The sequence below is a fragment of the Bipolaris oryzae genome (assembly GCF_000523455.1).
Source record: "Bipolaris oryzae ATCC 44560 unplaced genomic scaffold scaffold_76, whole genome shotgun sequence".
Lineage (NCBI taxonomy): Eukaryota > Fungi > Ascomycota > Dothideomycetes > Pleosporales > Pleosporaceae > Bipolaris > Bipolaris oryzae.
Window position 1 is genome coordinate 40722 of NW_006911352.1, and position 24795 is coordinate 65516.

The 24795-nt window shown below is 47.6% G+C and overlaps 10 protein-coding genes across 10 annotated transcripts; 4 read left to right on the top strand and 6 right to left on the bottom strand.

Moving 5' to 3' along the window:
- Nucleotides 1-906: 906 nt before the first annotated feature.
- COCMIDRAFT_37270 (uncharacterized protein) lies at nt 907-1386 on the top strand (the record flags this gene model as incomplete). Its single annotated transcript, XM_007690344.1, has 3 exons — nt 907-1149; nt 1192-1295; nt 1326-1386. 3 exons carry the CDS (start codon nt 907-909, stop codon nt 1384-1386), a joined length of 408 nt encoding a protein of 135 aa, XP_007688534.1.
- A 263-nt stretch (nt 1387-1649) lies between these two features.
- Nucleotides 1650-1850, bottom strand: COCMIDRAFT_96927 (uncharacterized protein; the record flags this gene model as incomplete). The annotated part of the gene is made up of 1 exon (XM_007690362.1): nt 1650-1850. A coding segment is annotated over one exon (201 nt), but the record flags the coding sequence as incomplete, so codon positions are not given.
- A 2210-nt stretch (nt 1851-4060) lies between these two features.
- COCMIDRAFT_37271 (uncharacterized protein) lies at nt 4061-6004 on the bottom strand (the record flags this gene model as incomplete). Its single annotated transcript, XM_007690345.1, has 3 exons — nt 4061-5333; nt 5386-5486; nt 5945-6004. The coding sequence occupies 3 exons, from the start codon at nt 6002-6004 to the stop codon at nt 4061-4063; spliced, it is 1434 nt and encodes a 477-aa protein (XP_007688535.1).
- A 561-nt stretch (nt 6005-6565) lies between these two features.
- Nucleotides 6566-7681, bottom strand: COCMIDRAFT_26804 (uncharacterized protein; the record flags this gene model as incomplete). Its single annotated transcript, XM_007690332.1, has 2 exons — nt 6566-7212; nt 7282-7681. The coding sequence occupies 2 exons, from the start codon at nt 7679-7681 to the stop codon at nt 6566-6568; spliced, it is 1047 nt and encodes a 348-aa protein (XP_007688522.1).
- A 1593-nt stretch (nt 7682-9274) lies between these two features.
- On the bottom strand, nt 9275-10219 carry COCMIDRAFT_37273 (uncharacterized protein; the record flags this gene model as incomplete). Its single annotated transcript, XM_007690346.1, has 1 exon — nt 9275-10219. The coding sequence occupies one exon, from the start codon at nt 10217-10219 to the stop codon at nt 9275-9277; it is 945 nt and encodes a 314-aa protein (XP_007688536.1).
- Nucleotides 10220-10800: 581 nt separating this feature from the next.
- On the top strand, nt 10801-12182 carry COCMIDRAFT_5795 (uncharacterized protein; the record flags this gene model as incomplete). Its single annotated transcript, XM_007690321.1, has 2 exons — nt 10801-10936; nt 11005-12182. The coding sequence occupies 2 exons, from the start codon at nt 10801-10803 to the stop codon at nt 12180-12182; spliced, it is 1314 nt and encodes a 437-aa protein (XP_007688511.1).
- Nucleotides 12183-12550: 368 nt separating this feature from the next.
- Nucleotides 12551-13480, bottom strand: COCMIDRAFT_37275 (uncharacterized protein; the record flags this gene model as incomplete). The annotated part of the gene is made up of 1 exon (XM_007690347.1): nt 12551-13480. One exon carries the CDS (start codon nt 13478-13480, stop codon nt 12551-12553), a length of 930 nt encoding a protein of 309 aa, XP_007688537.1.
- Nucleotides 13481-13839: 359 nt separating this feature from the next.
- Nucleotides 13840-15171, top strand: COCMIDRAFT_37276 (uncharacterized protein; the record flags this gene model as incomplete). Its single annotated transcript, XM_007690348.1, has 5 exons — nt 13840-13951; nt 14028-14074; nt 14133-14232; nt 14309-14951; nt 14988-15171. 5 exons carry the CDS (start codon nt 13840-13842, stop codon nt 15169-15171), a joined length of 1086 nt encoding a protein of 361 aa, XP_007688538.1.
- A 433-nt stretch (nt 15172-15604) lies between these two features.
- On the bottom strand, nt 15605-16835 carry COCMIDRAFT_37277 (uncharacterized protein; the record flags this gene model as incomplete). Its single annotated transcript, XM_007690349.1, has 2 exons — nt 15605-16162; nt 16218-16835. 2 exons carry the CDS (start codon nt 16833-16835, stop codon nt 15605-15607), a joined length of 1176 nt encoding a protein of 391 aa, XP_007688539.1.
- A 616-nt stretch (nt 16836-17451) lies between these two features.
- Nucleotides 17452-24484, top strand: COCMIDRAFT_37278 (uncharacterized protein; the record flags this gene model as incomplete). Its single annotated transcript, XM_007690350.1, has 5 exons — nt 17452-17744; nt 17799-18072; nt 18126-20276; nt 20337-21632; nt 21698-24484. The coding sequence occupies 5 exons, from the start codon at nt 17452-17454 to the stop codon at nt 24482-24484; spliced, it is 6801 nt and encodes a 2266-aa protein (XP_007688540.1).
- Nucleotides 24485-24795: the final 311 nt, after the last annotated feature.

Genomic DNA, 24795 nt, shown 5'->3' on the forward strand with positions numbered 1-24795 from the left:
TCAATTGAGCGCGGCATTGATGTGCGATCTTTGAGAGACCCTTGGAAAGACCTACAGCCGCAATGAAAGATCATCTCTTATGCAATTCTTCAGATTTCGATGTCTGAGCGCACTTGCTGTGAAGAGATCGAGCCGGCTGGAGTATGTGCCTAAGCTGACCCACGGTGCGGTGCGACTGGAGCTCCCAGCAACAGCTTAAATGTTTTTAGCAGCGGCGAAACTAATTTCATCACCAGGTTTGGGTTGGGTTTCCAAATACATATTGGCAAGAAAGCGACTAAGAGGGGAAAGATCCTAAGGAGTTCCACGCTGCGCTCGCAAAATCTGGATGGCTAGGTATTGCGCTTCCGGAGGGCCTAGACGTCTCTGGGCTGGGTATCTCGGGGGCAACTATCATGGTGCAAACGATCGCTGAGTACAGAGCAGGTATGACTGGCGCATAGTCTGTCCAAGCAAATATGTACGCCACTTGACCGCTGGCCAAGTTCGGTTGACAGGAACAAGTTGAGACGATAATGCCTGAGATCGTCTCTGGAGACACACGCGTAGGTTCCGGTGTAACGGAGCCAAACGCTGGGCTCTACACTCTTCGGCTTGCAAATACTGCTAAGAAGAACTCCTATAGATCATACAGCGTAACTGGATAGAGGATCTGAATTATCTGTGCTCAGGTTGGGTCGAAGATGGCCCTCCTTGCCCAAACAAACTCCGTTGGAAGAGGTTGGGAAATCGAGTGAGGGTCTTTCGTTATTTTGATTTGATATTGGTGACCGCAACAAGCCCGGCATTGATCTCGGAAAAATCAAGAAGATGTGTGGCCGTACTGTTGATGCCAATGAGGTCTTTTCTGACGATTATTCGATCTCTGCAGACTAGCTCATTGGTGAGAAGGGTAATGCCTTCAAGATGATATTGCAAGGAACAAATTCCGAGCGCTGTCTGCTTGGCGGAGAGGCTTTGGAGCTCTATTATGCTGCTCTAAAGGAGGTCAGCGAGTACAAGAAAGAGCGTGTTGTCTTCCAACCCCCAGTGGTTCAGAACCAAGCGATTGCCCACCCCTTGGCAGATACATTTATGAGGCTCGTGGCTGCGAAACTAGCAACACACCATGCTGCTAGACTTTATGACCAGAACAAGACAGATCCTTTGGTGCGGCAAGACAAGATCTGAGTAGCGGCAAACAGTGCGAAGTTCTTAGCAGCGAAGGCTACTTTTACAGCTTGCGAGAGGGCAGTCTTGACGCATCGAGTTATGGATTACGCCATCAAATACGATATGGAAAGGCAGTTAAGATAGTGTCTCGTGCCCAGGATTGCATCCATCAGCAGAGAAATGATCTTCAACTACAATAGCGAGAGGGTATTGGAGTTGCCTTGGAGCTATTAAGAGTTGTTAGAGATGGCATATACTTCGGTATAGATGTTCCATCGGAAACTATGTATCGTACATAGAAAATCGTGTTGTTCTGGGTGAATGATAATGGACTTCTTAACTACACTGGTTCACTTTATAGTCTGGACACCTTTAAGCCTACTTTTTAGTGTCCAGTGTCACAGGGGTGAGAGGTTTTCTATGAATGATAAATGAATTCGACTGCAGACACAAGTTGAAACCTTCTCTCAAACAGACCCTCACGAGCACTCGATCCGTTACGAGAGCTTTGATATTTCTTCAAACAGGTTGCCCACCAAGCCAACGTCCGCGGCTTGATAGATAAGCATGTCGCCGTCCTCATCAATAGCAGTAATTACATTCCTGTTATCCACGCCTGCAACATTCTGGACAGCGCCGGAGATGCATACTGCTATGTATAGTTGAAGGGCAATGCCCTTACCAATCTGACCGGCTCTCTAGACGCTGCTCTTGGTGTATTGCATGCTGCTGTTGACAGCGGCAACGCCAAAAACAGTTTGCAGGTCGGCCAAAAGAAGTGTAATCCTGTTGAGTTCTTTCTTCAACTTCGGGCAGCGGCCTTCATATGCTACTCGGCTGGCCGTGGAAGGCTCAGGACGGTCATACTGCAAGTCTCTCAGCAAAAGCAACAGCCAGCAAGAAAAAGGGTAAGAAATATATACCATCGTTTCTCGAAGCCGATGCTCAAATTTGTCACTTGAAGTCAGACGACGTAAATCAGAGTATCAAGATGCGCCCTTAGGCGGCGGAAAACTTGGCCTACTGCCGAAATCAACCAATCAAGCCCCAACGATCGCAGGCGCCTTGCTACAAATCTATCGCCCAAACTAATTAATAATCAATACAAAGAACTATTCTCTGAAGCTAGTAATGGATCAAGTACACTACTGTAGTTGGCATCGTCGTGGCAAGCCCAGTTGAATTATGTCATTTTTCGGTACGAGGGTTTCTGCGCCGCCTACGGACACCCTTTACTAACCAAAAAAACCCCTCCCAAGGGAATCGCACATATTGAAATGATCAGTATCACTGCAAGCGTTTTACTGTCGGCATGGTTAGTTGTGGCAATAAAAATGTAGAAAGATGTTTTCCTACTTTCAGTGACTTGCCTGTTGTAATCGCATCTTCGAGAAGGCTATATTGGTGAACTTGCCGCGAGTTGAAGTTGAGGTGGTGTTTTCATAGGGTGATCATTAGGCCGTCATCTACAGTATACTGTGCTTTGCACATGAAACGATTGCTGTATCGATTTCTTGACGGTTACCGCGGGATATCTTGAGATTCATTCATCCTAGCCGGGCCTCTCTCCTACAACTCAATGCTAGTCTTGTCGTCATCTTATCAGATGGATGCTGCACTGCATGACTCGGTCGTCAAGGGAATACTTTGTCGGCCGAAACGCGGCACGAAAGCGGGCAAAACAATATAGCGGCACAATTGCAATTGGTAAGTATGCCCTAACTGTGGGGCCATTGGCAAGGCTTGATTTAGCTTGACTTGCTTATCACTACCTCTAATTAACAGGGAAAGAACGTAAATGTACTGTGATACAACCGTAAGCTGATGCGAATAGATCGTATACGAGAAGCTCCTAAGCAACCGAGCTTAAATTGAATTTCATGTCCCGTGCGGGCGGTTATAGTGCATGAGCGATTAGAGTGCACGGCTGCTTTAGGAAGCGGGTAGTGCAAAACGGGTATGTAGGTCCCCGCATTCTCTCCCTAAGCCTCCGTTCGGGAGTGACCGCCGTAGTCTATCCCCATTCCCGTAGGTACATCCGCATGCCGGAAACCTTATGTACAATTTATCGCACTGCGCCAAACATGTCCAATCTTATACAGGCTAGTTAGTCTTGCGGTATATTTCATATTACGCCACTTACGCTCATTCGAAGTACGTCTCCATATTTTAGATTCCTGTACGGGGTACTTGTCCTAGCGGCGTAGCTGAGCCTAGGGCGCAACCAGTGGATCCCCCACGTGAATGAGTTCCCATATCTACTTAGGTGTCTCAGATTGGGATTGACAAGAATCACCGCCCCCCACTCCCTGTACATGTAGCGCGTGCGGGTCGGCGTCCTGTGCGGGACAATGAGCTCGACGGGCATCGGACGAATATCAGTCATTAAATCAGGTGATCACAACACCCAACCAACAGACCCGTATAAGGAGAGTGTATAAGCCACGTGATATCATCATTGTGGCATGCAAGAGGAATAGACTTGGAAGATTCTTTGTACATGAACCAGCACGAAACTCTCTGACTCCTCTGTCTGAGAATTGTTGTCCTCGTTATACAGTCTCCCAAGTCGTTGATAATTACAGATATGGAAACCTGTCCATCTTTTTTACTAATTGCTCTAGATCAAACTGTGCTAAATATGCTAGTTAAGAGGGTGGGTTAAGGATAGCTAGCTTTGGAATAGATAATATAGATAATATGAATGGATTTAGACGATGACTAAATGAGTGCAGCTAATCACGTTTCAAGCAAGAATGAGGGAAGTACACATGTATTGTCAGATACAACAGTTTGTTGTTGTTATCATAACATCAAAATCGGCCGCCTAGATTACGGACCGCCTCTGCGCCAGCCGATCTAGATGTCTTGAACTGTTATGTCTCTATGTGCCACTCGATATAAATGCCTAGCTCAAAGTTTTAAGGAGCTGAGGAGGCATAATTTCTTCCGTAAAACCCCAAGTTGCCGCTGAGCTCTCTGATTCCCATGCCGCACCCGTCCAGTACGTATTGTACTGGCCTTGCATAGCATTCATGTCTTTATAGAAGCCGTTTGCCACCGCATCGCGAGAAGGGTACAAGAAGTAAGGTGAGTGGTCCAACAACCCATTGATGGTGGGCTTCTGGCCCGGGGGTGATGTTGCGTTCATTGCCTTTTGAACAAACTCGGCTCTGCCCTGCAGGCTGCTGACCGCTTCCTCGCGAGTGATTTCCTTTGCACTGCTCCACCAGAAAGCTCGCGCTTCGACATCTTTGATGCCAGACTGCGAAATACCGAGCGTTTCTGGCAGAGGCGGGATGCCTCCTTCAGCTGAGGGGTCCACAAGCTCGTAGCCAGTATCCAGAAGTAGCCCAGTGCCGTTAAGAATGCACGTCCAAGTGTGAATGTTTGAAAACTCTTTAGTGGTCTTGATTTCGTTAGGTCGGAGATCGAGGAACGGCGCCAGGTCGACGTAGCGAGGCCTGATTGCTATGACCAACTTCTTGGCGTGAATGGTTTGGGTCCCGCAAGGTCTCTGAATGACGGCAGTGACACCGTTCGCAGTTCGGGTGATCTTCTTGATGTTGCTTTCGAGGAAAACATTTTTCGCTCCCCCAAGTTTGTTGTATGCTGTATTGTAGATGATCTGATTGCCTCGGTTGGAAGTGTAAAGGCGATCGGTGGTGAACTCAAGTGTGCTGTAGTATTTCATAATGTGCAGCGTCAACAAGTCCAGCGCATTTCCTGCCTGTACATAAAACACATCGTATGCCATTGCGGTTGCGTTGTATTTCTTGAGCCACTCGCCCCAGGGCAGTAAGAGATCTTCGGGAACGGGATCCGGGAGAAAATAGCCAGGAGTTGAGAATAGATTGCCATATGACTGCATTTGCTTGAGATAAATCTCATTTGCCGCAGTGGCATTTCCTGGCGCAGGAGCAGGGAGTTCTGCACCCGTTTTGTAATCCAGGTACTTTGTCGATCCATTGGGGAAGTATCCTTCGTAAGGACCATAGTCGACTCCAAGCTGGTGGAAGTAATTTCTCGCAACCGAAGTGTTGGTGTAAAGAATAACACAGTAGTCGGTTGTTTGATTAGTTTTGGGATCAATGTACGTCGCGACATTGCCACCCAAACGAGCCTCTCTCTCGATCACAGCTACTGACTTTCCGCGTGCTGCTAGCTGAACTGAGGCATATCTAAAAGGGTTAGTGTTTTGGGTACATGCAAAGGCGTATCTCTTGCACTTACGTTCCTCCAGAACCTCCACCTACAACAATAACATCGCGCTCGACAACAGAAGGACAACTGCCATGCGAGTACGAGGACGCTTCAACATAGGCATTGATTGGCTGTAGTAAGATTTAAAAAGCCAACAACGCCGACGCTGTAATTGAGGCAAACGAGTGCATGTTGAAAAATCCTCGAAGATTGAAGGCAGTGAAGCTTGAGAGTTGACTATTAGAGTTCACAAGCGTTGTAGCCGCGGTAAGAAATGCTAACACGAGCGGCTTAAAAGCTACAACGACGAGCCTCTTGAGGCTGAGTCCATATCGTTCCGATCGCACATTGACACCAAAACAAAGTTTCGTTTGGATTTCCCCTTAGATATTCTGGATAGCCATCCGTACTCGATTGGGATCTTCTCGGGAACGGCGGTTCGCCTCCACAGAACGGCCCGACTACAAAGCCCCCTACACAATAGTATTATAATCCCCGACTACGTTGCCGGTACATTGCCGAAGGCAAAAAGGCTAGGATAAACAACAAAGGGTTTTTAGACAGGGTTCCCAGACATGGCCCGCTTTACATGCGTTGGACACCGCCTGTGTGGAGAAGCAATTCGGAGAAACTGTGCATGATTAGGCATGACTCTGGACAGCGATCTCAGCTGAATGATGTATTGTGAGTTTCTATTTGGGCGGTGCAGAAGGGTTGGTTAGGGACGTCTTGGTGAGGAAATTGCTAACGATGTTGTTGAGGAAGTCGATGAGCTTGATGATGGTTAATTCGACTTAGCTTCGGAGAACCGCACTGCATTGCCTACAGAGAAATTCACGCTTTCCAATTCGTTTTGAGTAACACTTACATAGATCGATTACTAGGGTTAGCATATTGACGAATTTGGAACTTATGGTAAATGCTTTCAACAGAACGTAGTGGATCAAAGCGTGTGTACGCAAATGCAAGCGCTGTATCTATTATGTAAAAATACTCAATACAGACATTGGCATAAGATCTGATTTATATAGATATTGATTTAATCCATCCTCGTGACAAGGTAGCTCGAGAAAATATCTACAAGCCAGGATGGCATCGGCGATTTACCAAGCCAGAGTAAATACTACTTACACAGAACGGGGGTGATCTGGTCCATTGCTGCATCATCGCGATTACACACGTTGGAATGGAAATTTCAGCAAAGCTTATTTCAACGTTTCTCAATTTCGCAGACGCAGCTGTCGAGGTCTTCTCGAATCGCACGAACAATTTGGCGGCCCCAAGGCAACTCTTTACCAGAAAGAGACGCACCAGGGTTGGAGAAACGAACTTCAAAGGCTCGAACTACATTTCCTGCCTTTTGGAGCTCCCTGAAGAGTACTGCTCGATGCAGTATTGTCGAGTCATCGTCGTCGAGATCGAGGGCGCCAAAACGTATCTTCATCGCCTTCAGGTCCACCCTCTCCGAATTGTACGTCCTGGTAACCACGACCTTGTACCAAAAAACTATCTTTGACAGTATTGTCAAATGAAGTAGTGCTATGTGCGAATTCTCGGCACAGTGACATTCGAGCAGCTGTGTCAACTCGTTCAGTGCGGCTTTGTTGGTGGCCAGCACCGTGTCCATGGAATGGACTGGGTGTATTGGAGCTTGTGAGGCGGAGTCGATTGTTGAATTTGGTGATAACCCAAGGGTACTGTCTTTCCATTCTGATGTGCAGAGTTTTGGGCGATACAACAGTGATCTCAGCACAGCAAGAGCTCGTGATTCGCATTCCACGGCATGCTCGGTGTTATTCTTTAGTCGCTCCACGCCGCAATGGCTGAACATGTCAGCACTTACTGTGACCTCTCCATCTGTCACATTGTGGTCCAACAATGATGTGCTGGTATGAAGAATCGAATGCGTATCACTTTGAGACATACAGTCTGAGCTTCCGAAATTGGACCATGGTAGGAAGTTCGATATATCCAGCTCAGAGTCTGAAGGGTACTGGTTGCTTGTGTTCTCGGAAAACGGACCCAAGTTGAGGGTGTCCCATGAGAGCAAGTCAACAGACTGTTGCGTGATGCAAGACTCTGAAGCAGCTTTCAAGGGTTGTGAAGGGATGGCTTCGGGTTCGCTTGCGATAGACGAAGGCGTTGGCTGCTGGATGGTCGTTCGAGAACGTCTTGGCCGCCTGCCATGTCTTCGAGAAGGACTGTACTGACAATACTCTTCGTTATCCAGACACCTTTGGCATACTGGGTGCCCTTTGTCGCATTTGACCTTGGCCGTCGTGCAGCTGTCACAAGCTTGGCGAAGTTGTAACTGATTAAAGCCCATAGTTGTAGTTTTTCAGACTGGAAGGCAATGTGAAATGATAAGGATGATAAGATTGAATCTTGTTTTAAGTTCCTGTTGTTGTGATGTAGAGATATATACCAATTATTCGAATATGTCTCTCACAAGAAAAACCCTTGACCCTCGGAAGAATGATGTAGAGTGCTCGACTGCAACTCCTTTGACAACCATATCTCTGAGAACCAAATCGTATTAGCACCAGAAATCTTGACTATAAGGCCTTTCTTTCAGACGGATTGAGATATGGCGTCAGGTATTCCGTACACACAGTCTATCAAGTCTAGTACTAAGAGCCAGGGTACTGGTGAAAATTATTGAACCATGTCTCGTTATAGTCGCGTACCAAACCTTCTTTGACAGCGTTTGCGTAATGCACGGCTCTCCTTGCAGCGGCAAGAAACCTCGGCTATTATTTTGCCTAGTTTGCTGTATTGATCGTGGTTCTTTGCCACTCCTTCCTTGGCTGGTAAAGCCTTGTTTCAGAAGCGTACTACTACTACGTACTTCTACTGAGTTGTCGCACGAACCACACGACTCGGAAGCATTCCGAGTTTAATTACGTGGGCAAGGCAAGATTTCGGCGTCAGGAGTACAGGTTTGAGTAGGGGTAAGCGATCCCGCGCTGCTCCCTACCATGCATTGCTATGCAACTCGGACGATTGCTCGCCGATTGCTTAGAATGTACATACATAGTACGTACCTGCCGGTAGCCCAGTGACCAGTATGCGTGAAGACAAACTAACATCGTGGGTCGCTGGCATCGTATAGCCGATTAAATAAATCAAGATATTACTATAGATATAACACGTCGCAGGCCTAGATGGTTGTAGCTGCTCTCCCTGCATGCGGCCAAATGACGTGGAACGTCGCCTTTCAGCCGCACATGTACCCCCACGTGCATTCCGGCACTGACAACTACTACTGCGTATCCATGAATGTAAGCAGCACTACCCTTAGTGCATTATGCACGTTGCCAGGTGAGTAGCAGCGTCAGTAGCAGAGTAAAGGCGCTAAAAACAGCACGCTAACAAAACATTTATGTACTCATGCAACAAGGGCGCCCAAAGGCCTGACAAGGCTTAACGATGCTTAACGATGCTTACAAAGACTTATTATAAGTTTCTTTTGCGAAAGATATGGGGTTGATGTAATATAAACATATTTTAACGACTGGTCAACCAGATGTTGACCTGTGAACTTAGGAGCGTTCTTACTGGTGGTGAGATATCTTAAGATCCAAACATACTAGGCGAGAAAGCGTGTCGGGACTCTAATACCTCTAAAAAGAACTGTATATAGTTTTCTATAGTATCATGAGTGAACCGGCGCTGGAAAGAGGGAGTGGAGAGCCCGACAGGTATTACTACCGAAGGTATCCACTGCCCACCAAAAAAAGCGGGTAAATCTGTCTACAAGCTTTGACTATGTACACGTTGGCACGATGTTGTTTCAGACTCATTCAACGACAGCCCCCACAATCACATTTCTTGGTCGTTGTTGTGTGGGATTTTAATCTATCTTAGTACTCTATAGAACATGGGAGGTGACTTCTACCAGCTCGATTGCTCGTCCTGATTAGATCCATTCATTAGCCAGTATGTACTCTTTTAGTGTTGTTCGAGGCACTTCCGGAAATTTCTCGGCATCGATAGGCTCAATATTATAACATCCTTCATCCAGAAATAGCGCATACACCAGCCCCACAATGTTCTTGAACCTCTTGTGCAGCTCTCCATTCCTAATCGCATCTTTCCTCGCCTGTTTGATCATCTGCTTACAGGTCGCGACATCCATAACATGATTAATGTGACACTTGCTTCCTCGCAACTGCTCATACGTTTCCTTCAAATCTAAGATTGAAAAAACATCTGAGCAAAATCGGAAGTAGCCGCCATTTTCAGCACCATCGCTCGTCGTGAGGGCAACAGTGAACTCCGCCACGTCTTCTTCCGTGCTAAAGGGTGTTGGCGTCTTGCCTACTCCGATCAAGTTGATCACTCTCTCTCCGCCTTCCTTCCGTAACCACAAGCTTGCGTCGCCTTCAAGTGACCCTGCGCCGGGAACTCCAAAGAGTATCTTGGCCAAAACACCACAAAATGTATACAATGGTTTGATGGGGCTCGTGAGGATAGCCTGCCGAGCGAAACATATCATTGCGTCGTAGCTCTCGATCACTCCAAGGGGCATATGCTCCCAATCGGTGTTCCAACTCACTGCATGAAATCGCTTGATTCCTGCACGCTCTGCAGCTCGCAAAAGCACGAGCTGAGTGTCTAACACAAGTCGAGGCTCTTCGTTCCAAGCGACAATAATAGCATCTACACCAGCACACGCTCTGTCAAAAGCAACACCATTGCTGAAGTTGGTCATCTCGACGAAGCTTTCCAACTGATTGCGGAGATCTTGGGGCATTTTTTTGGCGTTACGTCCCAAGGCCCGGACGCGGTGTCCACGCTGAATTGCTGAACGGACAATGTATAGGCCTAACCTGCCCGTCGCACCCGGAATAAGAATGAGCATGCTGCTAAAGTTCTCAGATTTTATCTTCTCTTGTACTCTAGAGGTTCGTGTCGTGATATGTGAAGAAGGAATTGAGAAGCTTGTCAAATAAAAATTGTATTTAGAAAAGTTCGAGTAAGAGATATAGTAGCTTTTGTGTTAGATATTTATGCACCATCTCGGCCTTTGGACTAATTCAACAATCATCTCATATCTAGAATGAATGGAATGGTCTTCCATATCCAGCTGGCTCGCAAAAGTACTATGCACGTTGGTCTCCGAGGCCATATACCCCGCGATTCCCGAACAAGCCCGCTTGAAAAATATCATGTCCGAAAAAATGATGAGCTTCAATATTTCTAACGTCATTTTCAGTGCAATCTCAGCCGATTGGAACATGGAACCGGTGTTGCGTCGGGAATTACCCTTTGTCAGTCAATTATCCCGACAAAATCACGGCTACATTGTGGAGAGCCAAAATGGCAAACAAAGCAGAATACTTCAAAGCTTGGAACATGCAAATGGGATAAGGTATTATCAGTGCATTCCGGCATCGCTAATCTAACTGAGCTAAAATACACTACAACGTTAACACTCTCAGAATGGCTCCAGCTAAATCGAGACCAACTGTCCTCATTGTGGGTGGGGGCTTAGCTGGACTTTTCTGTGCTCTCGAGTGTAAAAGAAATGGTTTCGAAATAACAGTATTGGAATCCAGACCTGCAATCCAAACAGCTGGTCAGAAATCCCTAGCATGAAACCTACGCACTTGCTGCAATATACTAATTGACCTCTTCGATTCATAGGTGACTTCATTACTATTGGGCCTACAGCTATCAATGCTCTTTGTAGATGGCCGTCTATAGCAACAGCGCTTGGTAAGGTCGCCTACAAGCCTGACATCTGGTACCATAAGCAAGATGGAGAGCTAGTTGCTGGTCCAATGCCTCCGCACCCCAACTTTGGCCGCATGATATCGAGGCCGGCATTACACCAAGCTCTTTGGCATGCACTAGAGGCCGAGAATGTTGATATTCGCTGCAAGACGAAAGTGAAGCGTTACTGGGAAACGGAAGATGAAGGCGGGGTCGAGCTCGAAAATGGGGACATCCTCCGGGCAGATATGGTGACCGCCGCAGACGGTATCCATACCAAAAGCTGGACACTCGTATCGAGAAAGGAACCCGAAATCTACCCGAGCGGGCTTGCAATGTTCCGAGCAGCATTTCCTATTGAACGAGCACTAGCGGATCCCACTCTACGGGCAAAGTGGACTCCGACAGCTGAGAGAGACAAGATGGGATTCTTTCTTTCTCCAACTAGCTTTGGAATCATCCTCTTTGGCCAAGACACTGCATCGTGGGTTTGGCAGCACAATGAAAACCCAGAAACATCCACTGAATCATGGGCTGCAACTCTATCTCCCGAAGATGCCCTTAAGCAGCTGGATGCCCAAGGCCACTGGGGCGCCGACCTTCGAGCACTAATTGCTACAACTCCACAAAACCACATTGTCGACTGGAGGCTGATGCGACGAGAGCTGAAGCGAGAATGGAGCTCGCCAAAGGGGCGGCTAATGCAGATTGGGGATGCTGCACATCCATATCTGCCAACCACTGTCAATGGTGGGACACAAGCCATCGAGGATGGCGTCTCACTGGCACGCTGCTTGCGCCTGGCAATCGACAAGCACGGCGCTAACGCGCTTCCTGCTGGAGCAAAAGTGCATAACTTGTTGCGCATCGATCGGGTGGCAGCCATCGAAACCACAGGAATGGAACGCACGAAGAAACACCGTCAAGTGGACTTTGAACAAGTTAAGAAAAACCCGGAGTTGATTCGCAACGAGCCGGCTCAGTGGCAGATTAAACATGACCCGCTAGCGTATGCGGAGGAAAAGTTTGATGAATGCTTTGCTTCTTTGACGAATGGCAAGCCCTTTATAAACACCAATAAGCCTGAAGGATACGTTTTTGCGCCATAAAACTGAGTAGGGGCGCATGGAGAAAGTGTTTTTAGAAACTACAGGATTACAAAGTTCGTGAATGTCTTGAGCGGGTTACACTGGTATATGCGCAATGATGTTTGACATGTGCAAGAGTGACCTCCGATGTGTTTTTACTTTGAACGTTTGGGAATTTTGTCATTTGAACTGCTGTGAGCGAAGAATGTGATCCCAAATGATGCAGATTTTGTCACCAAAAATGTTCCCAGCTATGCCAGCAAGTGAACTCTATATCCACTAAAACGCACATATTTCGCACATTAGCGTCGTGTCCATATGAATAAACAAAATTTTATCTCGAGGAATGGTGGTTAAAATGTGATGAAAGTCATATTGGTTCAAGCTAGCTAAGCACCGAACAAGGCCTTGTTTTGTTTGGCCCATTCCTCGAAACTTGTGGGTTTCTGACCAGTGTAGAGAGTGATATTGCTCACGCCTTCCTCATAGTTGGGGAAGACATCACCATTGCCCTTGTCTATGCCGTTGGTCCCCATGACCTCCACCATATAGTCCGCGAATATCTTGGGCATACCATTGTTCATATACTTTTCATGCCCTTCCTTGGGTCCCAGAACTGTGATCTTCAAGTCTTTCTGAAGAATCTCACCAATTTTGGCAATACTGTCGTAATGGGAATAGACTTTGGGGCCGTAAATGTACACCTTTTTCTGCCCATTCTTCGGACCTGAGACAACAATATTGCCAATGACTCTACCAACATCGCTGGGTACAATGTTATCTTCCTTGAACTCGGCGCCGTATAGCTTTACTTCATTTGCAGCTATTCCTGCCTTCTCCGATAGCAGGTTAGTAACGAAGCATCCGGGGCGTACGGCGACATAGTCGGAACCAAAAACCTCGTCCAAGTTTGCTTCGACTTGCGCGTGCACGTATGGAAGCAAATCTGAGGAAGGAATCTCACGGAGACCTTTATTGACGAGGATGGTGAAGCTGCTAAGAAAGACTACAAACTCGATGCCGGCTGCTTTCATTGCCGTAATAGTACCGTGAAGGTGATCAGATGCGTGATGAACGAGGTAGATGAATGCATGCTTGGCCCCAGAAGTCTTGACTGCTTGGCTGACAGTTTCGGGTTTTTCCAGATCGGCCTGGATCCTGTGGTAATCACCCGCAAATTCGGCCTCTTTCGTGAGGCCTGGGATGTTTTTGGAGGTGTCTTGCATTGCTAGCCAGACCTTCGCCCCAAGCTGTCCAGCTGTTTGCGCGACGACAGATCCAACCTGGCCCGTTGGGCCGAATACGATCACAGAAGTCATGGCGCTAGTAAAAAATGAGGTTTTGGCAATAAAGATGGTATTAGCTGTGTGTTTGCGTTGAATTGTGCTGTTGTTCTTTATGCCTTTGCGAAGCTGGGACGAATGCCCAGCCCCTCACCTAAGGCACAGAAAGCTTGATTTGGCGGCTGAGCGCCACTCCCGGGAACGCTTCGGGGATCTCGGGAATGCAGACGGGAAATGGCCGGGATTAGGAGCCATTTCCCAAAGAAATCGCGAAGAAGAGAACCTCCAAAAAAGAGTGAATTATTTCCATATCAATCTCCTTGTTCGTTCCTCTAACTTCATTTGTCTTCTGGGTCCTTGTGTCAACAACTCCCGAATCCAGTTTGCAATACCAAATGGGCTTTCCGCACGACTCAGCCTTGCCGCAAGGGTCATTGGTCCTTGTCACCGGCATCACCGGTTTCCTTGCAGGGGTCGTAACGGATCAACTGCTTCACCATGGGTTCCGTATGTATACAGCTGTTTGTTTTTGTAATATTGGAACAAGGACGACAGGGGTCGGGGCTGACGATCGCAAATTCAGGTGTCCGTGGTACTGTACGAGATCTCGACAGTGACAAGGCTTCTTGGGTAATCTAATCCTTGATTGACCCATCGTTGCTTAGACTGACGTGAACATATCGAGTAGATGCCTAGCCATTTCGAAAAGCAATATGGCACAGGGAAATTTGAAATGGTCGAAGTGAGAGACATGGAAAGCGAAGGCTGCTTTGAAACCGCCATCAAAGGTGTGTTCCAAGCTGCCATGCGAAGTCGTGCAGCTGTAAGTACAATCAAATATTTAGAGCACTGACTCAGTAACAGGCTGCAGCGGAGTGATTCATGTCGCTAGTGTCACTGGGTTCGAAGCTGATCCTAACAAAATCATTACACCGAGCATCGCCTTCGTCGAGAACATCCTCGCCGCAGCCGAAAATGAGCCCTTTGTCTCACGATTCGTATTGACATCCTCATCTGCTGCGGCCAGTCAGGATAGAATCAACGAGATCTACAATTTGACCCCAGACATGTGGGCCAACTGGGCTGTTCAAGAAGCCTGGGCGCCACCACCATTCACAGTAGAGAGGGCACACGCGAACTACTATGCATCAAAGGTGCTTAGTGAGCAGAGGCTATGGAACTATGTCCAAGAGCGCAATCCCCGATTTGTAGCCAATTCTGTTTTGCAGGACTTTGTCATCGGGCTTGGAATAGATCCCAAAAAGCAAGGCTTCGTATCTTCCATGGGTCTTTTCAAGCAGATGTTTGATAATTCCGGTAATGCATGGAAAAGCTTCGGTCCCCAGTGGTGTGTCGATGCAATTGATGTTGCCCTTTTGCATATTGCCAGCCTTGTGTGCCCTTACGCAAAGAATGAACGCATTTTCGCATATGCGCATCGCAAAACCTGGGCGGGCTTCATTGCACAGTTACAAAATATGTATCCCAATCATCATTTTCCAAGTGGGTGCTTGAATGTTCTTTAATTCTAAGCATTCTTAAGCACATCTCAGCTAACTGGAATTCCAGAGCCAGATCCGAACGAGGGACAAGATCTTTCTAATGTCACTGGACGAGACTTCGCTAGAAACCTGCTGAAATGGATGAGTAATTCTGATTGGAGACCTTTGGATGAATCACTCAAAGAGGTCTCCGACTTCATTTTACTGAATGAAACAGTCATGTGATCTCAGTATATTTACTATCATCTTTGAGATCGCATTTAGTTAGATATGATAAATGAGACTCATGTGGAGAATATGATCAACTGAGAAAGAAACCGGATGTTGAAATGCTGAATGCTCACGTGATATTGCATACGTGAGCTCGTCGCATAGCCTCCTGTAATGCCCACAATGTAAGCTTTAGTTCCAGGATTTCAGCTGTATCCGAGGCTCACCCCCTCTTCACAAGCGATTTCGGTTTTTCAGGCATGAGTTTAGGCTGCGATACGCAATCGAGTCCGAGATCTAGTGCCTCTGCAATATGACGATGTCCTTCACACCACATATCATTTATATGCATGGTATATATTATACATAAGATATCGCCAAGAGTGACAAGAGAAACGGTAACATAGTGGAAGGTTTGTTGATTAGAAATTTTCATTTATAAAAGGATTTAGTGAATGCCGTTAGTGTAGTTTCCGTTCGTCTCATCATGCCCGAGAACAGCCTCAATCACGGAAAGTTCGCTGCCAGCCGGGCGTCGGATGGCCCGAACAATCAGTCTGGGATCCGCCTTTCTCAACAGATCCCTCCACTCCTCTTCCTCCCGTTCTTTGGCATTGAAAGTACCGATCATCATCAGGTCCTTTTGGCGTAACGCACCTTCGTGTGTACTTGATCCAGAACCAGACTTAGGAAGTACCATATCCATGATCAACAGGCGGCTTGATGGTGCCATGGCATCCACGAGACGTTTTAATATTTTGGTTGCGTCGGCATCTGGCCAATCATGCAGAATAGTGCGCAGAAGGTAAACGTCTGCGCCCGGATGAGGCTGCGGCTGAAAGAAGTCATGCTCGCAAGCCTTGACACGCGATCGAACATCATCCGGCAAGTTGCTGATAAGACTCTGTGCGTTTGAGATAGGACCAGGGAGATCTTCCACAACGACGTTTAGGTGTGAGTAAGCTTTCGCTAGCATGATAGCGGTAGACCCACTACTTCCACCGACCTAAATAACGCCGTTAGCTAATGATTAACGCTATCTGCAGAATCATCAATCTTACATCCACAACCTTTGCATTTCCTAATGCTTTCCAATCAAAGGCTTCTAACAAGTACGCTGCATTGGATCCGGTATGAGAGACTGCTCGACTCTTCATGTAGTCCTCGAAGTTCTTCTGGAGGTGAGGATGTGCCTTCAAATGTGCAAAAAATGGGAGATCTGTGTTGTTTGCGATATTGTATGCTGTCTCATTAGGCGCCCGGGTATCTCCCCACTTTTCTGTCGCCTTTACTAGCCCAGCCATGACGGGGATAGTAGCATTGAACATGTGTCTCAACTGAACCCGCATGTGTTCGTCCTCGACGAAGGATACAGAGAGAGTAGTGTGGGAAAGGTTACCGTTTGGACTTTCGCAAAGGAAACCAGCTGTCATTGCCATACGAGCGACGGAACGCAAGACTGACTCTGGGACTTTGAGGCTCTCTGCCACTGTGTGATACGATACTTCATTTGGAGGTAGAGGTACCTGGCCCAATATTTCGAAGTGAGTGAGCCATTGAATACTATAGTATTGTTGCTGCTGGATATGGAGTTCTGTCAGAAAGCTGCTCGGGTCATGGACGAGCTTCTTGATTTGTGCCGCATGTTCGATAATCTCGTCTCTGGCTTCCTTCTTCATCATTAGAACAGATGTGCAGGTAGCGATAAGATAATTGTTGGAGATCTTGTCAATTTGCTGTATCTTGATATAAAAGGGCCTTGAACTGCCTCAGGAGGGAAACATCAAGACAGCTTGTACAATAAACCGAGCTTCGGGTAAATCCTCGATACTTCGGGCACGTTGTAATGCCCGCCGTGCGTGTCCCCGACGAAACGGAGTAAGTGCTTATCGTTCATCAGAAGATCCGTATCACCCAATCAGAATTGACCTCTAGTAATGATATGGGTAGGAATCGATGGGACACCCGCTATTGCTACCCTTCGGAGCTCATTTCTATCCCCGCGTACCGTGCCCGATGTGTTCCCAGATTGCAGTGTCCAATCAACAGGGGGTGGAAACGGCGGGTTTTGGTCGCCCATACTATCGGGTATGTCCAATGAGCCGATAGAACCCCCCGCCACCCTACTCATTCCATTCAAGGATAGCTCTAGATTTGGTGCGACTCTAGAACTATGTGACGATGCATGGTACTGTACTTATAGTATTTATCAAGATAAATAGCCTTCTTAGCTAAACCAAAGTCGACTAAACGCCATCCCCTTCCATAGGCTTACAAAACACGCCACATTCAACTATGGCAGACAACCTGAATATATATCTCTTTGGAGATCAGACGTTTGACGTAGAGCCTCATTTCTCTGGTCTACTAGAGGCTAGGGACAATCTGTTCTTGCACACACTCCTTCGTGGCGCATACAATGCCATTCGGGCCGAGATATATACATTACCACCAGAGGTCCGAAATGAATTGCCGCGATTTACCTGTCTCGAGGATTTGGCATCGTGGAAACACAGCGGGACTGGCAAGCGATGTCTCGCCCTAGACATGGCAATCACTACGCTATGGCAATTAGGGACCTTCATTCTGTGAGTTGCATTATGTTCATAGATTTGAAGTATATATCTCGCTCATGTGTTTAGACAAGCAGAAGCATGCTATAGAACCCCAAACTGCTCGGTGGTCGTTGGATTATGCACTGGAACTTTTGCTGCTGCGGCAGTAAGCTGTAGTAAGAACACAACGGAATTGATTCCGTTGGCCATTGAAGCAGTCATCGCATCTTTTAAGACCGGTGTGCTTGTACAGGACATTGCTCAAAGACTTGCTCCTTCACAGGATCTCGACCAGAGCTGGGCCATTCTCATAGAGGGTGCAGCATCGGCTTCGCTCATAAGAAACTTCAATGATGAAATTGTAGGGTCTAAATCCACCGCTTACTCTCTGGTCGTCAACTGACAAGTTTTAAGTCTATTCCATCGATCAACAAGCCGTACATCAGCGCCTACGCTCCAAATGCTGTGACCGTGAGCGGGCCACCCGATTCTATTTCCAGACTGGTCAGTTTTGGAGCCTTCAAAGACTTGACGAAGAAGACCATACCCATATCAGGACCGTATCACGCTACCCACCTCTACTCAAATAATGACCTTAACTCGATTGTCTCAGGTTTATCGGAAAGAGCAGACAGCGGGAGGCATGAATCGATACCATTCTTGTCCACACACAAGATTGGGTCAGAAGTCAGGACGTTTGCATCGCTTCTGAGGGAAGCGACTGCTGAGGTGCTCCTGCGCCCGCTTGTATGGGCTGATATTCTTGAACGATTCGAAAACGTCTTACGCAATAAAGCCCCGCAACGACTTAGTGTTGTTCCTTTTGGATCGACTGCGCATCACCTTTTCTTCAACGTAGCAAAGAAGATTAACTCGAATATTTTGATAAACTCTTCGCAGCATGCCAATGGGCAATCTGGATTCGCCCCGACGATTAGCACCGGCCTCAAGAAACCTAAGTTAGCCATTGTAGGGATGTCAGGACGCTTCCCAGACGCGAAGAACACCGATGAATTCTGGGATATACTTCGACAAGGTTTAGATGTGCACAAGGTTGTGCCACCCCAGCACTGGGATGTACGCACCCACGTCGATACTAGTGTAAACCCTCGCAAGAACACAAGTGCCACGCCTTTCGGTTGCTGGCTGAAGGACCCGGAAGAGTTTGACGCGCGGTTCTTCAACATATCACCGAAGGAGGCTGCCCAGATCGACCCGGCGCAGCGACTCGCTCTGATGACCGCTTACGAAGCTATCGAGCGCGCTGGTATAGTCCCAGATGCAACTCCATCTACTAGACCGGACCGAGTCGGCGTTTTCTATGGCGTTACCAGCAATGACTGGATGGAAACGAATAGTGCTCAGGACATTGATGCGCACATGATCCCTGGTGGCAATCGTGCATTCATCCCAGGCAGAATTAATTATTTCTTCAAGTTTAGCGGGCCTAGTTATGCCATCGACACAGCTTGCTCATCTAGTCTGGCAGGTATCCACCTTGCATGCAACTCCCTATGGTGTGGCGACATCGACACTGCTATAGCTGGAGGTACCAATGTAATCACCAATCCAGACTTCACTGCTGGGCTCGACCGTGGCCATTTCCTCTCTCGTACAGGCAATTGCAAAACTTTCGACGATGTTGCTGATGGTTACTGTCGTGGTGAGGGCATTGCAACGGTTATCATCAAGAGACTCGAGAATGCACTTGCAGATCACAATCCCATCCTTGGTGTGATCATTGGAGCGTACACCAATCATTCGGCAGAATCTGAATCTATCACCAGGCCGCATGTTGGTGCTCAACGCGCCATCTTCAACAAGATTCTGAATGAATCCAATATCGATCCTTACTCCATTAGCTACATTGAGATGCATGGCACTGGCACGCAAGCAGGTGATGCGGCAGAAATGTCAAGCGTTCTGGACACGTTTGCTCCATCGCCCAGCCAATGCCAGCAATCTAGAGCACGCAAAGAAAGGCTCTTTCTTGGTTCAGCTAAGGCAAACATTGGCCATGGCGAAGCTGCCTCTGGCGCGTCGGGCCTTATCAAGGTCTTGATGATGATGGAAAAGAACCAGGTCGTTCCGCACTGTGGAATCAAGACCAAGATTAACCACAAGTTTCCGACCGATCTTGGGGATCGTCGCGTTCACATCGCTTCTGAGATCACAGCGTGGGAGAAGAAAGGACCTGCGGCGCGACGTGTACTGGTCAACAACTTCTCAGCTGCTGGAGGCAACTCGGCGCTTCTGCTTGAAGATGCACCACACGTACCAGAGAACGTCAACGTGGCCATGGATACTCGAAAAATCTATGCTGTCGCGGTATCTGCCAAAACAGGTGCTTCTATGCAGGGTAATCTGAGGTCATTGCTCGCACATCTGAAGAAGATGCCAAACGTTTCACTTGGCGAGCTTTCATACACATCTACAGCACGACGCATACACCATCCACACCGGGTATTGCTTATCGGTTCATCTGTTGAGGAGATCTATCAACAAAATGAGTCGGCAATTGCTCAAGAAATTGGCCTAACAAGACCCAAGGGATCACCTAGAGTCGTGTTCAGCTTCACTGGCCAGGGTGCTTAATATCCCGGAATGGCTCAGCAATTGTTACAGGAAAGCACTATCTTCCGAAACGAGTTGCGTCGTCTTGACTACATATCGGAAAAACTGGGATTTCCGTCTGTGATCCCTTTTATCGAGTCTACGGAACAAGATCCTACAACGTTTCAGCCCTCGGTTGTACAGCTCGCCAGTGTGTGTGTTCAATTAGCCGTTGTCAAATTATGGGGCACTTGGGGCATTCGTCCATCTTTAGTTGTAGGACACAGTCTCGGCGAATACGCGGCTCTCAATACTGCAGGAGTACTCTCAGACGTCGATACTATCTTCCTTGTTGAAATGAGGGCTAGGCTGCTCGAGGAAAATTGTGTCTCTGGTACGCACGCCATGCTGGTTGTCGACAGCCCAGTTGAAAAGATCTCCACTGCTTTGCAAGAAAGAAAATACGAAATAGCATGCATCAATTCGCCAACAGAAACGGTCCTTGCCGGACCTAACGAGGGGATGCTCGAGCTGCAGGAATTACTCAAGAACGCTGGAATGAGAAGCACACTTCTCAAGGTGCCTTATGCATTCCACTCTTCACAAGTGGATGCGATTATACCACAATTCAAAGCTCGGGCACAGGAAGTGAAGTTTCTCGAACCCAAAATACCAATTATCCGGCCTGTTGACTCTACCGTCTCAACTGCTGGTACAGTTTTCGATGCTGAGTATCTAGCATGTCATTCTCGCGAGCCTGTCAACATGCTCGGGGCTTTGGTTGCAGCTCACAGTAATGGCGCAATCACCGACCGATCTGTTTTTCTGGAGATTGGTCCGCATCCTGCTGTTTCAAAGATGGTCAAATGTACATTGGGACCGTCTGCTTCTGCTGTCGCCTCGCTTCAACGTGGGGCTCGGCCATGGGACGTGCTTACCAGATCACTGAAGTCTCTCTATGACAACGGAGCCAGTATTAATTGGGCGGCTTATCAGCAAGACTTTCAGAGGTTTCACAGAGTTGTCTCATTGCCATCCTATTCTTGGGATCTGAAGCCGTACTGGATCCAATACGTCAACGACTGGTCTCTTCGCAAAGGTGACCTGCCAGCTCAAGGTTTACACACCGGCCCTAAGATAATGAGTACGACGATTCATTCAGTCGTATCAGAGAGCGGAGACTCTAGGAGTACCAAAATCGTGGTCGAGGCAGATACCTCACGCAAAGATCTTGCCCCACTGGTACAGGGACATGAGGTAGACGGCATACCTCTATGCACACCCTCAGTCTATGCCGACATGGCTTTGACTCTCGGTACATACCTGCTCAAGCGCTATTTGCCAGAGCAATCTCAACTGCTAGTCGACGTATCCGAAATGACCATCTCGAAAGCGTTGATATTGAATGAGCAAGCAAAAAACAACTTATTCAGGTTCACGCTGAAGCAGACTGGATTTCTAAATCCGTGACTATGAAGTTCATGACCTTCAACAATCACCAAAAACTCCAAGAACACTCTCGGTGCATCGTACATTACAGAGATCGTTCTCTTCAGAAGAAACTGCAAGCCAATTCATCGGAAATTCAGACGAAAATATCGGCACTCCGCACGGGTATCGCTTCTGGCAAGACAGCCCGGTACAATCGTGCAATGGTGTATCGCGCCATCCGACCTTTAGCACGATTCCACAATGATTACCGTGCTATTGATGAAATAGTTCTCAACAGTGATACGCTGGAAGCCTCCAGTATACTGAGCTTCGGTAGCGTAAAGCGCGACGGCGATTTCCATACTCATCCAGCTATTATCGATTCGTTGACACAAGCGTGCGGTTTCACAATGAACTGTAACGATAACACCGACCTAGACGTTGAAATTTTCATGAATCACGGATGGGGTTCGTTGCAGCTCTTTGAGCCCATAGATTTTGAAAAGGTGTATACAACGTATAGTCGTATGGAGTCAGGTCCGGACAAACTCTGGCGTGGCGACGCAATCATCTTCGATGGCAACCGAATCGTGGCGCATTTCGGACAAATTGCAATTCAGGGTGTGCCCCGCAGAGTGCTCAAAGTCATATTGTCGCTCGAGAGCGGCAGGAAAACGCAGACTCGTACCACGGCAGCACAGCCATCGATCACCGATCGAAGCCAGCCGGAAATTCGCTCAGCCCATCCAGACACCAAACAAAAACAATCCCCAGTCAGGGCTGGACCATCTCCTGTTGGTGTTGGGCTTCAGATCATCTCAGAGGAGTCTGAGGTTGCTATCGACGCCTTCACGGACGATACCGTTTTCTCAGATATGGGGGTAGATTCTCTCCTTGGTCTTACCATATCGTCGCGCTTCCGGGAACAACTCGACATCGATCTCGACTTTAACGGCCTCTTCTTTGAGTACCCAACAGTGAAGGATCTCAAGGCGTTTCTGAACACATCTCTACCTGATTCAGGTTACGGTAGCCCGGTCGTAGGCGGCAATGATGGGCTAGAGTCAGTCCACGAGGTTACGAACGCCTTGAAGATCGATTCTTCGGATAACAGATCGTCCTCGAGTCATAATTTTGCGCGAGCACTAGAGATCATTGCAGAAGAGAGTGGTGTCCAAGTAAGTGAGCTTGGTGACGACACCGAACTTGCTGATTGTGGAGTCGATTCGCTCTTATCACTCATCATCACAAGTCGCTTTCGCAACGAGCTTGATCTCGAGATGGAGAGTGAATCATTGTTCTTAGAGAATCCAACAGTGGGTGACCTGAAAAAAGCGTTGTTAGCAAAGTCGCCAAACAGCATAACAGCGGAACCTGCTACTCATGAAGTAGCAGATAAGATGGTGTTACAGCCTGGTGCTAACAAAGGGGATGATGGGAACGCAACCAACGCAAATAAACCCGAAACTGGTCGCATGCCCAAAACAACAAGCGCTGAATCGCATGCTGTACTCGAAACGAGAAAGCGAGCCGTGGAAGATTTGGTCGAGGAATTTGCATCTGGACTCGCTGTACCAACATCAGACGAAAACGCGCCGGAGACAGTCGACAGAGAGAAAGTCGTACTGGTGACCGGCGGGACTGGAAGCCTTGGAGGCCATCTCGTGTACCACCTTGCTCAGCAGCCTGACGTTCGAACTGTCGTCTGTTTGAATCGTAAGCATCGCGAATATCCCATGCAACGCCAAATTCAGGCGATGCGTGACAAAGGTATCCGTTTCCCCGATGATCTGAAGCATAAGTTGCTGGTTCTCCAGGCCGATTCTGCCTCTCCACAGCTAGGCCTGGAACAAAGGCAGTATGATGAGCTCACCGCCTCTGTTACTCACCTTATCCATCAGGTTTGGCCAATGAGTGCGACACGTGCGTTGTCAGGGTTCAAGGCGCAGTTCCAGGTCATGCGCAATTTGATTGACTTTGCCTGTGATGCCGCATCGCGCCACCGTAAAGACTTCAAATTCAGCTTCGAGATGGTGTCCTCTATTGGTGTAGTTGGCTTTTATGACAAGGAAAAGAACGCAGCCAAGACTGTAGTGCCAGAGGCACGAGCGAACATTGATTCAGTCCTAACGAATGGCTATAGTGAAGCAAAGTGGGGATGTGAACTTATGCTCGATCGCACGCTTCATCTGTACCCTGACCGCTTCCGCGCTATGACAGCCCGCCTGGGCCAAATTGCGGGATCAAAAACAAGCGGATACTGGAACCCAATGGAGCATTTCGGCTTCTGGGTCAAGTCATCATGCACCCTGAACGCACTGCCAGATGTCGATGGCAAATTGTATTGGACACCTGTCAATGACGTCGCAAGCGCACTTGCAGATTTGGTACTTGCGAACAACAACCCACATCCTATTTACCACGTCGACAATCCCCAGGGTCAGTCATGGAAAGAAATGAATGGCTATCTGCAAGCTGCGCTGAAGATACCAAATCTAATACCATTTCACCAATGGCTAGAACGCGTACGCCAGACACCGCAAAAAGACAATCCTGCGCTCTTGTTGTCTGACTTTTTGGAGTCAAATTACCTGCGCATGTCATGTGGAGGATTGGTCTTGGACGTCTCAAACACGCTCGATCATTCACCATCCCTCAGGGAAGTAGGTCCAGTGTCTAACCAGGTTTTGAGAAAGTATGTACATATTTGGAAAGAAATTGGATTTCTCCATGCTACGGAAGACGATCGGAAGAGTTTCGAGAAGGAGCGACTGGCACTTTGGGCTTAACATATGAAATAGTCGTATTGTAGGATTGAAAGAGATTCCTATTTTTAACTAAACTTGTGCCATACTAGTAGCAACTATATCGCCAAAATTGAGAAAGAATCTCTACATTTCGATATCTCTATTTTTTTAGTTGATAATGCAAATTTGTTTTCTTATTCGTAGGTTTTTCAAGAACGTGTCAGTATAAAGATATTCTAGTCGATAGTAGAGACGTGCTAATGGTTTTCTCTATGTAGGTTTCGTATTCTCTGAGGGTTTGGTATGTTCTTGAGAACATAGCATTCTGCAATGCTCACTGGAAAAAAGCACCC